Source organism: Plectrocnemia conspersa, unplaced genomic scaffold, assembly GCF_051122295.1.
Source record: "Plectrocnemia conspersa isolate PC_06_02 unplaced genomic scaffold, ASM5112229v1 ptg000003l, whole genome shotgun sequence".
NCBI classification, from domain to species: Eukaryota; Metazoa; Arthropoda; class Insecta; order Trichoptera; family Polycentropodidae; genus Plectrocnemia; species Plectrocnemia conspersa.
In genome coordinates, this window is record NW_028277167.1 from 24,652,533 (window position 1) to 24,669,480 (window position 16,948).

Consider the following 16,948-nt stretch of genomic DNA (forward strand, 5'->3'; position numbering starts at 1 on the left):
TTATTATAAGTAATAATATTGTCATTAAAAGGATAATTATGAATGCAAGATAAAACATAAGTATTAACTGATGGGCAATCAAAAAAACAATTATTCAATTTTATTATATTTTATTAACGTTGAACTAACAATATTTTTGCCACAAAGATTAAAAAAGATAAAAAATATAACATTAGTAAACTTAATTACATTTTTTAATTTTTTTAAAAAAACATTAATGCGCTTATAAAATATTCTAAAATCATTTTAATAATTAATTATGCTGTTTATTAATTAATTTTAATTAATTAAGTATGCGGTTTAATATTGAGTTTTGTGCTCCTTATTTATGAGTATGAATTTTTAAATAAAAATAGTTAAATTTTCGGTTTATGATTAGCTACAAAAATTAGGTAAAGGTATAACATATTGCATATCGTTGGTACATAAAAAGCTTAGTGCAGTTATTATCCAAATATTTATAAACTTATTGCAAGTTTTTTTAACTTTTTAGGTTTTAGACAATATATTAAACATATTTAGCTATATAAAAAACATATTTATTTATTAAAATTACATTTAAAAAGAAATAATTTTTTGCACTAAGGAGATTCAAAATAAATATCGCATAGCTTTTTTACTTATAACTCAACTTTTTTTTTTATAATGAAAATTGACTTTTGTAGTTTTTTGCATAATACATAATTTTAATAAATAATATTTATATTTGTACAAAAATAATACGTTATTTTTAACTTTTTAAATTATGTCATAGATATTTAACAGTAACAAATAATATCTGATCTTGTTATTACAATTTCTACAATAATAGTTCTGCTTATTAATTTTTTTTATAAATATATTTATTCTTAAACAATAAATATAAAAATGTCAAATTTATGGAGCATATTAAATTATATGGATTGTATACCATAAATAGTTCTACTAGTCTTAAAAAAACACCCTATAAATTATAAAATAGCTTTGTTTATTGTTTTGACAGAATATTACAACTACAAACTAAATGCAAAAAGAATATAATAAATACCAAAAACGACGGTTTTTATCATTTTATTTTTACAATATTATAGTTTTTTAGCACATCCATAACTTTAAAGTACTCTTCTAGATTGAAAGGTAATTTAATAAAAATTTAATGAATACAGTTTAACCAGTATTTATGACAACTACTATTTTTTGGACAATGTTTATTTTTCTGATAATCACCTATTTTTGTAGAAGACAAGAAAAAATTAATACATGGCTTTTTTTTTATATGTACAAGACATAAAATTTTCCCAATTTTGAAACATATTTAAATAAAAAATGAAATGTTTTGTACAAATATAAAAAATAAATAATGTCATTATGTTTAAAGCTAAGATTAGAACACATGTTTAAATTATACGATTTTGATAAAAGAGGTAGTGTATATAGATCATTAATAAAGCTTTATTTTATATATAAAAGTAACATTAATTTTACTTACATCGCAGATGTATAAATACTAAAAAATACTAGTAATTCAATGCTGAATCAAAAACCTTGCACTTACTTATTATATATTATCAAAAAGAAAAACTCTCATTTATGTAACTCAGAATGGTTAAGTCATTCAGCGACATTCAATGAATAAAAATGAATACTCTGATCAACGAAATTTCCCAACATGGATATACTAAAGTAGTGGGATTTGAATACTCAGTATATAAAGCAATTTGGATCTCATCAAAGCATACAACACTCAATTGCCTTCCGATCACAGGACGACAACCAATAAACCAAAAATGAAATTCTTGGTTAGAATCTGAATTGATTTTAACTTTTTCGTGTCATTATTTTTTTGTATTAATAATATTTTTATTCTTTAGATGATTTTCGCTATTGCCTTCGTGGCTTCCGCCCAAGCTGGAGTACTTCCATTGGCTTCTTATGCTGTAGCACCTTATGCTACTTCATATTCAGCCCATACTGTCAACCATGCGATTGCTGCTCCATTATTAGCTCATTCTGCTCCTCTGGTTGCTGCTCCAGCTCCACTCGTCGCTGCTCATTCTCCATTAATTGCTGCTCATTCACCATTGATCGCCGCTCCAGCTCATTATGCTTATCCCTACACTACTTACCTCGGATAATTCCAAAACCTTCAAACTTACATATACGCATCAATGCGTCCGTATCTGACTGTATTTTTATTAAATTATTCTAAAATATGTTCCATTTTATTATGAATTAAATAAAAAATGTACATCCTAAAACAAGTCTTTTACAAATAAATATAATATCATCTTCAAGCATTATATGATAAAATAAATACACACTTAGTAACATTGTATTTTTTCTGACGTAATACATTAAAAATAAATTGGATAAAAATATTTAATATTATATAAATTAGTCTGCAAGCTTTAAACGTTAATACAAAAATAAAATAAAACATTTGAAAAGCTTTGTTTGCTTTTAATTGTGCCCGATACCTTATATAATGCTGAGAATATTTTTTTAAAAATCAATGGAAAAATCTGTTTATGACACTTTTATTTGCTTATATAATAAAATTCAATAATGATTGTTAGACAGAAATATACTCAAAAAGTTAATTAAGATTTTTAAATTGTAAAAGTTTAAATACGCAACATTATTGCGTAATATTTTTAAAGGAATCGTGACATTTATAAGTTACATAAAAAAGTACGCAACAAAACTCAACTTCGGGGTGAAAATGACATAATAATGCTATATATAACATATAAATAAAATTGAATTATGTAATTTTATATTTTTATATAAAAACATTTACACCTCAAAGAACATATCTTACAATATATGTATTATTTATAATAAAAAATCTAAAATATATCTTACTACTATTTGTTTTGTAACAATTTTCTGTAGTTCTTTGGAATTTACTAAATTTTTAATTAAACGAAGAAAGCAGCACGTGTCATAGTATGTACCACACAACCCATAGCAATGAAACAATGCTTGTGGCGCTATAAATAACAGCAGATAGATACTGTATTATTCTTAGCTTTAATTTATATTAAATATATATAATACACATGCTGTATTAAATTTTATTTTCATACAAAAATGCATATTCAGTTACATTAAAGATACGATTACTAGATTGTTTAACGATTACTATACCAGACATATATTTCAATGAACTTTATGCAGTTTAGAGGACACACAATTAATTTAGAGTGTAAACTTTTGAACTTTTAATTATTTTAACCTCAAGGTAAGTTATTTTTAACTTTTTTAAACCGATCACACACTTTAACGCTCCTATCACGGTTCAGTGAATTCGAAAGCGAGGATAGCGTTAAAATTGATTTAATAGTCTAAAGGTCAACCGCGAATATGACGTCTTCTATCGTAAATTTTATACTATTAAAAACCTAGCATATCAAATGTTAGATCTAAATTTAAATTTCAGACGCATGGTGCATTAAATCAATAAAAATATATTTATAACATCAGTTTTTATTCGTTCTTATAAAATATATCAACAGTAACAATTTTATAGTATATAAATTGACTAAAGCTTATAGCGAGTAACATGAGTAATAAATTAACCGATGACTGTCCTTTGGAAGAATGGAGCTGGCGCCGCTAGGAATGGAGCTGGAGCTCTGGCTATAAATGGAGCTGGAGCTGCCACTAAAGGTGCTTTGGCTACGATCGGAGCTGGAGCAAACACTGGTGCTGGTGCTGGGAAGAATGGAGCTGGAGCTGCAACTAACGGAGCCTTGGCGAAGAATGGAGCAGGGGCTGGGAAATATGGAGATGGTGCGGCGACTAAAGGAGCTCTAGCGACAAATGGAGCTGGAGCTGGGAAGTATGGAGATGGAGCTGGAAAATATGAAGATGGAGCAGCGACTAAAGGAGCTCTAGCGACAAACGGAGCTGGTGCTGGAAAGTATGGAGCTGGAGCTACAATTGGAGCTCTGCCAATTAAAGGCGCTGGAGCAAATACTGGAGCTGGTGCCAATATAGGAGCAGGAGCAACTATTGGAGATGCTACTGCATGATTCACAGAATGAGAAGAGAATGAGCTAGCGATCGGAGCAATTGCATACGAAGCAATTGGAGCTACTGATGCCGTTGAACTTGCGACCAAAGCGGTCAAAGCCAAAATCTAAAATATAAATAAAAGTTAATACTTGTACACTATAACCTAATAGCAATATTGATAGCTCACCACACTTTGGTACATCATTGTTATTGGTTGATTGAGGATGTTACTCGATTGAAAGCACTTGAACGCTTGATGTCAAACGATTGGATATGTATCGTTTTATAGTAAACGATTTCGTTATAAGCGAATGCCAAATTGGATTAATTATATAAGAAAATAACATTTGCTCCTTAAATATTGTGACGGACTTTTCATATTGGGTCACTTTACTGCTAATGAATTTTAATGTTCTAAAAGTGAGGCGGTACGTGACTTTGCATAATGCGATATGCAAAACTTTTGCTTTCATACTTTCATGACCATGACCTACGTTTAAGGAAGTTGATGCAAAATTGAAGTATAAAATATTCTCTAAATATATTTTTTTTTCTTAAATATACATATACATTACATGACCTTTTTTTTCTGCGAAATTCTCTATCTTAATTTTGCTTACTATTTTTACTATAAATATATTTATTGCAAAACAATAGATATACAAAAGAGCATATTCCTTTCTAATGATTGGATATATATAAGAAGTCTTACTAATCTTAAAAGAAACCACCTATGAATTTTAAAATAACTTTGTTCATTATGTCGACAGAAAGGTTTATTTTAACTGCAAAATAAATTCATTAAGAACAGAATAGATACTAAAAATTTCGGTTTTTGTCATTTTTTTTAGAATAATATAATTTTTAACACATCCATAATTTTAAAATCCTTTTCTGGATTGAAAGGTAATTTAATAAATATTTTATCAAGTTTAATCAGTATTATAACTGGTTTAATTTTTTGTAAATAACATATTCTTTTACTAGACAAGAAGAAAAAATGATATGACTTTCTTTTACTTAAAAATATATATAAAATGTTTTTGTGTACAAGACTTATTAAATTTAACCTTAGACTTATAAAAATGATTTTTCTATGAATCACCTATTATTTTAGAAGACAAGAAGAAATTAATATATGGCTTTCTTTTACTTAAAAAATATTAATAATAGGTTTTTATGTACAAAACTTATTATTCTCAATTATGAATAATGATAAAATGGATAGCTCTCGAACTGACTGTGTTAACGCAAATAGAGTAGAGATAATAATTTTTGCCATGTACATAATACTATTGTTATTCTACCAATGACAAGTGATCGCCGAAGTGGCTATCTAAATAATTTTCCTTTCAAACCATGAACCTATTTTGAGGGTGTGCCTAAGAGGCGATGCAATTGGCTTGCAAACATCGTCATCTGCGATTCACCAGAGCTGTCTCAAACCAACGTTATAAATATAATATACTTAGTCAATTCGGAAGGACGCGACGAGAGATGACATGGAGTTACGTCAGTAGAGACAAATCAATGGATCATTTAACAAAATCACAGCCGACAATAATACAATTAGACATGCCAGTGAAGACTCTCTGATCTGATATTTAAACTATGTATATAGTATGTATATATTTATGATCAATATTGGCTACGGATGCCATCGCAATCTTGTGAGTGTCTAAAAACTTTTACCAGCTTTTCAGAATCTATTTTGGCTACACAATTACACCCCCACGGTCCAAAAGTAGTAAATACATCAAAACAGTTATTTATAAAGTATGTATCTATATGTTTTCGCTTATATTTGAACCAAGTGTTTTAAATAGTAACCATATCAAACGAAATTTATTTCTTAGGGATACTTGTTGATGCCATACGATTTAGCTTTTAAATATAAAAGTTAATCTGACGAACCAGTCTACGCAACGAGTGTAAAAATATACCATTTGGAGAAAAAATAGACGTAAATACTATTATTGAAAAGGTATAGAAAATATGATGTATAATGTTTTCGTGTTCTATTTTTTGAATTTATCCCAACGAAATGCCCCAAAAACCCTTCGATGAGAAAAACATGATAAATATATTATAAATAATAAACGTCTATATCATTTCTAGATAAAAAGTAAATAAATAAATGTTTAGTTTATCTAGAAATTATTTTTATATTTAATTCCAACTATTAATATCTTTCTGACAAATCAAATCTGTTATTTTTTGGCACTTAGATTCAACTTAAGATTTGTGCGATTTTGCTATGGCGTCTACTTTCCAATCAGCTGATCATCACACGAGTGTTCGTCCTTCGTTGTTGGGCCACACTGTGCCGACAATTAAAAGTGGATCGATTCTTTTGGGTCATCGTTGACACGAATACTGATCGACAATAACTATCTAAAGACCCGCGCAACCGGCCTATTGTGCAATACACTATCCGCATAATCGTTAACAATGTACATACACATTATATGTATATACGCCTAGCTGTAACTCTACTTTTACGTAACGCAAATGTACCACAAGAGTGATCGGCAACCATTGTATCATTCAAAGTGACGGTCGACAAATTTTTCGTTGTCACTTAAAAATAATTTATAAAATTTCCTTGAAAAAATCTTTGATTACACAAAGGTGCTTTACAAATAAACCCTCGAGAACACACAAGAACAACATGAACAATGACCGAGACAAGCTTACACGATTTTAAGAGGTGTGACTTCACAGTCAGAAACTAGTAATAATTGATTATATAATATTACATATATTGTGTCAAACTAGAATTTCTCCGAGCAGTGGTGGAGAAGCTGGTGGAGGGATGATGTCCAGTGGATGATCCTCAGATGACTTGTAGTTGTGACAGCGACAGTGTAGTGGAGGTTCCTCTTTAGCCCTGACGGTCTATGACTGTATGGTCCTCCGTCTTAGGCCTCGCGCCATATTTGACCTCCCCTGATTCTGGAGCAGCCTCAATTACCAAGGGTTGTATAACTCGCTGACGAATCAAACCATCCAGCCATTTGTTGCACTCGTTTCTTCGACCATCAAAATATATCCACGCCTCTAGAAAGTGGCATATGCTTGATGAACATCGGGAATATTGTTTTTTGTCGTCCGATGATATATAGTTTCCGTGCCCGTTTCGCAATAAAGAAATATTATTTCAATGCATCGGAGAGTAATTACGTTAGTTACTATCTTGATTATAATAGCGCTACCACCTTTTACTTTATTTTTCAGGTGTAATGAATAATATATTTTATAGCCTCTAATCTTAAAATAAGTGTAATTCTGAAATGAGACATATATAATTTTTTTGATTATCTAAAAAAACTTGTAGTTTTTCTCTTCTGTTCAGTGGACCATTAGCGTTCCATGTCACTATTTTTACGTTTTTTTATATCGTTGGATTTTAAGTACGTCATAATTTTTCTGTTGACATCTTCCACTCTAGACATTCTTTTCTCAATTGCTTCAAACTTTGGCTTTGTTTTTGCTGATTGATGCTCTTTTCAGTTATTTGAGCATAATATTCTTCCTTTGTTACTGTAGTAGAGATAAGTGTTCTCGGTTAATGTTGTATATTTTTAGCTTTGGTTGTTTTATCTCTTCATTTGCGAAGTTCCTTGCAGCCTCTACATGCTACGTGATTTTCACCGCACTTTGAGCAGACAGCGCATTTAACGTTTTTGACTCTCACCTTCAGAATTTTTGCGTGCAACCATATTTTTGTCGCTTTTTGCATTACGGAATTAATTTAGTGCTTCTCATAGCTTCAAGTTTGCTTTTCATGTCTTCATCGTGTCTGAAGGTTAACATAAACAATCCAAATAGTTCATTTTCTTTGACCTTTCAAATTTTGTTCACCGCATTTATAATTTTGTGTTTGTTTTGATATTGATTTACACGCAATTAACCGTCACGGTTACTTCTATTCAGATTTTTTTCCATCTGTAATTTTATCTTGCACCAAATGAAGCTACGATGACCATCGACAAAAACTGAGAAGATCGATTAAGCAGCTGATTCTCTCTTCACGTCAAACTTGATTCAGAAACGCCGATTTTTAGTGACGATTAAATTCTTTAGATGCAGATATAGCTACGTATACTATACAATATTTACCTAATCTGTAAATGTGCTTAAAAAAAATGCAATAATAATATCATGACACTTGAAAAATCTCACTCTAAAAATTTTCACGACTATGCAATTTTGAAGCTTACAAATAAAAATAATATATTATAACTTATACACATATAATTAATAAAATCAATAGCAAGGTTTGACGCATCTGATTTCAGCTCAACTGTAGCTTCTGGGCATAGTAACACAGTGACAAAAATTCATGACACATTTTATAATACAATATTATGCCCAAAGCTTTGTTGGCAACCGAGGCTTTACTCTAGCCGATATGACTCATTTACGCACTTATATTTTACATAAAAAATAAACTAGGTAAGTAAATGGTAACGAATATACGATAAAATTATTCTCTATATAGTATATATATATAAAAAAAAATATACGTTTAATTAGGAGAATATTACGTTACGCACGAGTTAACAGGTGTCCTTGAATCGTATTGTAGTATAGTACTTAACTGAGCTACGGAAATATTTAAGTTAATGAAAAAATAATTAATAATATGTTGGTCTTATAAAACATGATATTTGTTTAATTGCTAGTTACAAATAAATAAAAAAACATCAGATAAAACACGTCTTAATACGTTTAATAAAGATATGTATATGTTAATATATTATTATATAACAATGAAATGCTTGAAATGCAATAAAATAATAATATGTGTATACATTTTTAATTGCATTTTTTAATTCATTATTAAAAAAATAGGTTCAGTTAGATTGCTTTCTATCGATCCAAATAAATTAAAATACAGCGTGTTATAAAAACATTTAATAAATGCTGTGTATTTACCATTAATTTGTTTGCTATATAATGACTGCTTGTTAAAATATTTTCGAACTATGTATTTTATATAAAAAAAAATTATTACATCAATAGATATTATTTATCATACAAAATTTATTAGACGATAAAAAGTTGTCCTGCACAATCATTTAAGAGCTTAAAAAATAGACATTCTCCTGCCATATGGAAAATTGCGTTGTTTATGTCAAAACGATAACTATCGAAAGCACAGAACATATATCTAACCAATACGTCATAAATATTCAATTGACAAGCGCCTTTCAGTTCAACAATTTTCAAAGTGTAACATGAAACTATTGAAAGGCATAAATCTGGTTACTGATATAGATACGCAATATAATATCTCTATACAACAAATTTGCTTCAATATAATCATAATACTGACACTAAAAAATGTATTGCCCTTGTTCTGATAAAATCCTAAATATAAACTATATATTAACTATATATACTACGAACCACTTATATTAAAACTCCATTTACAAATGATTTTTGAGAACTTATTGAACATTTAAAAAATATTAGACATGAGAGAAAATATTCAACAAATGTAAATTAGTAGCAATAAATTTAGGTACTTGATCTGAATTTTCAGATCGAATACCTAATGAAGACATAATGAAGCAAAGAAATAACGAAAAATAAACAACAGCACCAGCTGAATTATATAAATGTAATATTTTTATAGATTGTATTACTAGATTTATTGCAGAAAAATAAATAAATAATACATTCAGTGTCATGCGCTTATTACTAAAATAAAATACACAAAAAAAACAGTCTCGAATCTATCCCGAAATTATTTTTTAAAATATCTCATTTTAGTAAAATCACGTAGGGAATACATTTTCATCAGTAGATATATATTTTCAACAGTGAATGGTGCTAGTAAAATAATATAACTTCAACTTTTCTATATGTAGATATAATATATATATATATATATATATATATATATATATATATATATATATATATATATATATATATATATATATATTTAAATAATTATCATTATTTATTTACACCCGATGTATAAATGTTACAGCAAATGTGTATTTTTGTAAAGTTATTTTATCCTTAAATAAGACCAAATACATTTTCACCAGTAGATGTGTATTTTTACTAGCAAAATATAATTTAACTGGCTGCACTAAAATGTCTATGAAGCTCAATTTGACAGTTGCGAAACGTCTATTATCTGTTCAAACCCAAACCCAACCTCTAATTAGTTTTAGAACTTTTATTAGGTCAAGTCCAAAATACAAACTAAGCCAATACATCTCTCAGTGGAAAATAAGCGAAAGAATAAGTACAGACAGACATCGCATCTCACATATTGCTCCACAGTATGTCTGCATTTCGATATTATACTATGTTTTAAAAATATCATAGCTATCCTTATTGATATTACTACGAACTTATAATATAAGAGGGCTGATTAAAGTATTTTTAAACCAAATTTTGGTCAATAGGAAAGCGCAAAAACAATTATCACTTCTCAGAAGGCAAAAATTCACGGCAAAAGCAATAAAATCGTGTCGGAGTCGTCGCAGTGGGAACGCTCGGTAACGAGCGTTCCCACTGCGACGGCGACGGCACGATTTTATTGCTTTTGACGGGGATTTTTGACTTCTGAGAAGTGATAATTGTTTTTTGCGCTCTCCTATTGGGTGAAATTCGGTTTAGATGTACTTTATTCGATACTCGTAATATTGTAGACTTAATATAAACTCTTGATAATCGAGCGTTTCTACCGCGATGGCACGATTTTATTACTTTTTTGAAAAATTCATTATATGGCAACACTGAGCAGCAAAGAACACACGACTAATCACCACATAAATATTATTAGTAGATATTTTTAATAATTTTTAATGCCATAAAATATTTCTAATATATAATTTTTATATTTATTTATAGCATAGAAAGAGATAACTCATACATATTATTATTTTACTAATAAATTATATTACGATGTTAAAAAATATATAAAACGCCATTTTTGTTATGAGGCCCAGAATCATTGTTTTTCCAGGGCCCTGGATTGCTCTTAAATTTAATAAAACAAGATTTATTGCCGAATTTAAAAAAAAATGTAACACTGTGCCTAGCACGTGGTAACAAGTGCATCTTAAAAGATACATATATTTAGTTAATTGTATGAGTAATTTATTTTAAAATATTGCGTAATGTAATAAGCTGTCAATGGCACGCTTCTTTTATTTTCACACTACGCTATCGAGATCAAAAGACGCGAGTCCTTTCAGAAAAATCTTAACGCCGTAAGGTCACAAGAGTCGTGTCATAAACATTTTTCCATTATTTCATTAATTTCATAAACGAAAATACACGTGATTATATTTTACACGGAACGTTTAATTAATTTTACATTGACCGTAATAGAATTATTTTGTCCTTAGAATATCGATGCTTAAAAATTAAATGTCACGCAAAGATCACACAGAACGCATGTGTGTGACGTTTGATTGACACACATTGGCAAGATGAATACCATAAGTGTATTTAGAAAAACATATATGTATAATAATATATAAGCAAAATTAAACTAAGATGTCGAACTTTGATAGTGGTCGGTATATTTCACTAAAGGTATTATATTACATCTTTAATTATACAATCAATATTTAGATTTTAATGATGTGGGTAAAATTATTTATGTAATTTGATTATAATGATTGTTAATGGAATCTATGTTGAGAATAATTAATGTACAAGTGATTACATTAAAAAGATAATATGAATCTATTATATGTTAAAGAACACCCAAATTACTTGAATATATATTTTTATTATTCTTTAGAGAAATTATATTTTTAATAATATTTTTATTTAAAATATAATTTTTTTAACTATTAGGTAGTGTTTTTTATTAATAAAAAAAATCACATTTAAGTATCTATTTTTAATGATCATAAAAAATTTTAAGGCCATATTCCACAATAAATATTTTTAATAAATTTAATATATTTTTTTAATATTGACGTCCTAAGCACGACTGACATACACAACTTAAATTAAAAAAAAATAATAAATAAAGATAAATTTTAAAGCATTTTTAAATTAAAATTAAAACAAAATGAGATGAATTCTTTTTGTAAAAATCTATAATTTTTATAAAAGGAAAAACTCACTTTTTGGCCTCGGAGTACGTCACCGGAAACTCAAAATTGAAGATTTCACTACGAAAATTGTTTTATGGATGTATATCTAGTTTAATCAATGTATTCTTCTTATCCTCAACACATTACGTATATATTTAATTTTTATGGTTATAACACATCTAGTTAATTTGCAATCCGATTATTTATATTCAGTTAAATAACGAATTAATGAAAATTATTGTCGCATAGAAAAATTTTAATATTAAATAATAATTATTTAAAGCTGTTGTCACGGTACTGTCGGCCATCTTGTTTTATATTTGAATGCTTATTTCTCATTGGTCGAAACAACAGAATGCATTACCGGCGGCACGAAAATCAATCGGAGCAAATTCAATTTTTATTTTTATTATTATTTATATTATTATAATTAGATATATTTCTTTTGTTCACGTGTATTATTATACACCGTTCATACAAAGCGATACGATTTACAGAGTAGAGAATTAAACGGAGAATATTTTATTTAAGGTTATGCGCGTCAGAAAGGGACAGAGGCGGCTTAGAACAATTAATTATAATACGAATTTCAAAGCTTTTTATTTAAAAAATATTTTATATATTAATTTCCAGTACAATAAACTAAACATAAAAACATAGAGTTTTATCTTATTCATATTTTATAGAAAAAATAATACTTTCACTACAATATTTTTGAGCAAAAATAAGTCTTCAGAATATATTTTTTTTGGACTGTAGCTTTAATGGTTCACGAAATATACTTTGTATAGGCGTAAGTATAACACTTATTAAACCTTTCTTAGCATTTAATTTGTTCTCTTACTACATTACAATATCTCTTTAATTCGATCAGAAATTTCTTAACTTTCTTATCCGTGGCATACTAATTCGTACACTTATTGTGTGTTACGCTTTTTCTGAGATTACCACAACGAGTGACTAAAGTTTGCATAAATTTATCCAATAAAGTGCATATGTGTACGCATAACTGCACGGTCGATTAAGAAGGGATTGAAGTTAAGGGCGTGCATACAAAATAGTATATAAACTCAAACACCAAACGAAGAAATCACATTCGAACTTGTTTCAGCAACGAGAACGACAACAAATCCCACAAAATGTTCAACTTGGTAAGTAATATGGAATATCGTATATTAAATTATGTCTATTCAAGATTTAGTAATTGTACCATATTCCATAGCAAAATTATATTTTTTTAATATTTTAATATGAATGGTTTATTTCGCGAAAAATATTACATCCTAAATATTACTTTTATCGATCAAAATAAATTTAAATATAATGTGCATTTGTAATAGGCACGGTTAAAAAAATAATATTAAGCATTTAATGATTTAGCTGTTATGATAAATATTAAATTAAAAATATAGTAGACATCTATTGGCAGATTTTCTTATTAAAATATTTTTCTTGTACAACCACAGGTGAAATGCTATTTATATACTTAACTTAAGCTCTTAATATATACATACATTTGTTTAATATCTATTATTTTTTTGTTTAATCTAACTATATTATTTTTTTTCTATACACAAAATTTTAAGGATAAATTACATTTAAAATTAATACAGTTTTACATATACAATGGTTTTTAAACTTCAGGTCGCTTAAGGTTATGAGAAAATTATAAATAGACAAGTATTGTATCTTAGCTCATTTAACTTACTATTTCTTATAATAATAATATATAATACTTACATGTTTTTTTAAGTGAACGAAATGACTGACGCAATCTGTTTTTAACTAATAATACATATGTATAATAAATACATAGGTAATTATATATATTTTATTCGATTTCAGTGCTTTTTATTTCTAGACCGACTGGTATAAGTTTTGCGCATAGCGCTTATAATATTGCGCTTACTACTCGTAATTTTTATTTTTAAGTAAACATTTGCTTTTGGTTTAGTACTTGGACTTAAGCACTCGATAATTTTATATTTTTAATTTTTTTTTTTTTAATAATTGTTATTGGTTTGTTGTATGAAAAATATTTTTATTGCGCTATTTTCTAGCACAAATATAAATCCTCTAAAAAATATATTCCTCAAACTTTTTATGATCAACCTAAGGTTTTTCCAATAAAATCTAATTTAATATTTCAATGTTAACAAATATGATATTTTGTAAAAAAAATCATATTTGTTATATCATAGCGACTTGAAAATCCGAAAAATATTTTATTTATATTATTATACAGAAAACATTACTTAGCTATAACGAAAATAAAACTTGGCATATTTATTTATATTAATTAATAATTAAAATACAAATAAAAATATACTTGAATATTTTATATTACAAAATTAATTTTGTGTTAAAATTTGGAAAAAAATGATTAACATTTTTGTTCTAAAAATATTTATTAATTTTTAATTATGAACTAACCTAAAATTAATAATATTATTTACAGATTTATTTGAAAGTGTTTTTTAACTGCCTAATTTTTTGCTGATATTTTTTGGCTAGAGTTCAAAATCTCGCGCTATACTTTTATAATTCTGAAGGTTAAAGACGTTTATTTTTGGAATCTATCGCCAAATAGTAGTATAAATGAATAGGTGATCTAACCAGGCGCGTACGATGAAATACATTCCTTTTCGCTCGCTCGCGTGTCAAGTGACGAGAGTGAGTGAGAGATAAAGGCGTGCGTTACACGCGTTCCGCACTCTCTCTCGTCACTTAACACACGAGCGAGCGAAAGGGAATGTATCTCACCATATGCGCTTTCTTATATTGTCTGTGCAACCCAGCTCTCGTTAAATGCGTATCGTCGGCGTCTTTGATAAAATGCAAATAAAACATGTTCAGAGTCATTAAAAACTAAAAATATATTTTATATTTAGGTAGTAATCTCAACCCTCTTGGCTCTCGCCTCAGCTAAGCCAGGTCTTATTGGAGCTCCACTAGTAGGAGCTCCTCTTGGCTACGCTCCAGCTGCTTACGCTTCAGCTGCCTATGCTCCAGCTGCTTATGCCCATGCTCCAGTTGCCTACAGCGCCCCAATCGTCAAAGCCGCCGTACCAGTTGCCACATCCTACGCCAACACATACAAAGTAATAATCCATTTATTAAATAAATAAATTTACTACTATTGAAATATTATATTAATATAATTAAATCAAACTAGGTAGCCGTCAGTCGTCCTCTCGTTGCCGCCGCTCCAGTTGCCTATGCTGCTCCTGCTGCTTATGCAGCTCATGCTCCGATCGTAGCCGCTCCTGCCTATTCTGCTTATGCCTCTCCTCTTGCCCACGCCTACCTTCACTAAACCAAATTTTAAAGTTGTTTAAGGACGAAATTATTTTTTGAAGATTAGTACATGATTTCATGGCGTTATTAATATGCATTGAAGCATGTAATGTATTTAAAATATATTTTTAGATAAATAAATAAAAAAATATTAGCAAATTATTTATTGGTTTTATTTTTTAATATTAATTTTAATAGTTAATTTTACTTACAGATTCAGTGTATTAAAAAAAAATATTGCTTGATATTAGAAATGAGTATTTTAATTAAAATATGATACAATAAAACGAAAAACGCATTAAACATAATTAAAATTTTAACTCAACAATTTTTTAATATAATATTAAGTGTATATAGAACATTTTCTAGCATAGACTGCACTCTTCACATAATAATTGCACCGTGACATAAAAATTGCAATTCTTAGAAGTTAAAAATGAATAATATTTAAATAATGTTAAGCAAGTCATAAGTAATCTTTGAATAGTCAAAATGACCTTAGTAATATTTGTCTGTTACTAATTTGACAGATCCTGAATTCCAAAAATAGTATGCATCATAAAATATGTTATAAGTATAATAGTTTTTGCATCAAATTTTGCGCAGGGTTTTCAAGTGGATTAACATTAAATATTGACAAGCGCAACGAAGCGGAAATTTCTGTAAATGAGATACAATCACTTGCAACAAACAAGATTAAGTATAAAATATGAATAAGTGAAGTAATCGTATTCAACATATAAATGTGAATTAATTTTTTGAGTTATTTTATATTTTATATAATAATAAATCAGTTTTTTCGAGCCACAACAGCAGACTCAAATTTTTATTTGTTACCGGAATTAGCTGCCAATTGACATATATTAATATACACATACTAATTTATAATTATAAATTAAGATGTCTTAGATTCAAATACTGAAAAGTCTGATAATTAACCCTTTGAGCGATATCGCCGTACATGTACGGCGGTCGATCTTTCACTGTTTTATATATTTACATATATAACTATATAAATAATAAATATAAAACCTTTATTTTTGTTTTTATTGTATTGTAAATGCTTTTTATAGAACTTTAATGAACATAACAAAAAATATGTTATATTAATTTTATAAAAAAAAATAATGTGAACCTCTGAATTAATACAAAAAAATTACCCAAAATCCGAAAAATATATGAAAAATCTGTAAAATAAATTAACAAAATTTAATATTAGAAAAATGTTAAAATAAATGATTAATACAATGCAATTACATGTTGAGAAACAATCATTTTGTAATATAATTTAGTATAAATAAAATATAAATAATAATAAATAAATAAGAATAAAATTAATAATATAAAAATAAATAAAATAACTCACTACCAGGTACTTAATAACAAATTAATAAATATGTTTAAATTAACACACTAATTAAAGGATTAATGCTTACTTGTTGGTAATCATTATGTCTGATTTACTTAAACAGTTAGTAAATATGTACCCCATTCTAACGTATTGGGCTTACGCCTGACATAAAAATAAAAATAGTTAGGTTTCTAAAAATATGTTTATTTTTTAAAAATAT

General features: G+C 27.9%; 3 protein-coding genes across 4 annotated transcripts; 2 read left to right on the forward strand and 1 right to left on the reverse strand.

Annotated features, from left to right (window-relative positions):
- The first annotated feature begins 1,720 nt into the window (after nucleotides 1-1,720).
- Nucleotides 1,721-2,237, forward strand: LOC148237049 (uncharacterized). Of its 2 annotated transcripts, XM_088182851.1 has the most exons (3): nucleotides 1,732-1,778; nucleotides 1,851-2,131; nucleotides 2,175-2,237. In XM_088182851.1, the coding sequence occupies exons 1-2, from the start codon at nucleotides 1,767-1,769 to the stop codon at nucleotides 2,112-2,114; spliced, it is 276 nt and encodes a 91-aa protein (XP_088038977.1). In that variant the 5' UTR covers nucleotides 1,732-1,766; the 3' UTR covers nucleotides 2,115-2,131; nucleotides 2,175-2,237. The 2 variants fall into 2 exon arrangements, with proteins under 2 accessions (XP_088038976.1, XP_088038977.1); XM_088182850.1 differs by having other exon boundaries at nucleotides 1,721-1,778; nucleotides 1,851-2,237.
- Nucleotides 2,238-3,450: 1,213 nt separating this feature from the next.
- LOC148237050 (uncharacterized) lies at nucleotides 3,451-4,204 on the reverse strand. Its single transcript, XM_088183014.1, has 2 exons — nucleotides 4,187-4,204; nucleotides 3,451-4,123 (listed from the first exon to the last, which is right to left on the reverse strand). The coding sequence occupies exons 1-2, from the start codon at nucleotides 4,202-4,204 to the stop codon at nucleotides 3,557-3,559; spliced, it is 585 nt and encodes a 194-aa protein (XP_088039140.1). The 3' UTR covers nucleotides 3,451-3,556.
- Nucleotides 4,205-13,170: 8,966 nt separating this feature from the next.
- Nucleotides 13,171-15,539, forward strand: LOC148237051 (uncharacterized). The gene is made up of 3 exons (XM_088182845.1): nucleotides 13,171-13,231; nucleotides 14,972-15,181; nucleotides 15,256-15,539. The coding sequence occupies exons 1-3, from the start codon at nucleotides 13,220-13,222 to the stop codon at nucleotides 15,394-15,396; spliced, it is 363 nt and encodes a 120-aa protein (XP_088038971.1). The 5' UTR covers nucleotides 13,171-13,219; the 3' UTR covers nucleotides 15,397-15,539.
- The last annotated feature ends 1,409 nt before the right edge of the window (nucleotides 15,540-16,948 follow it).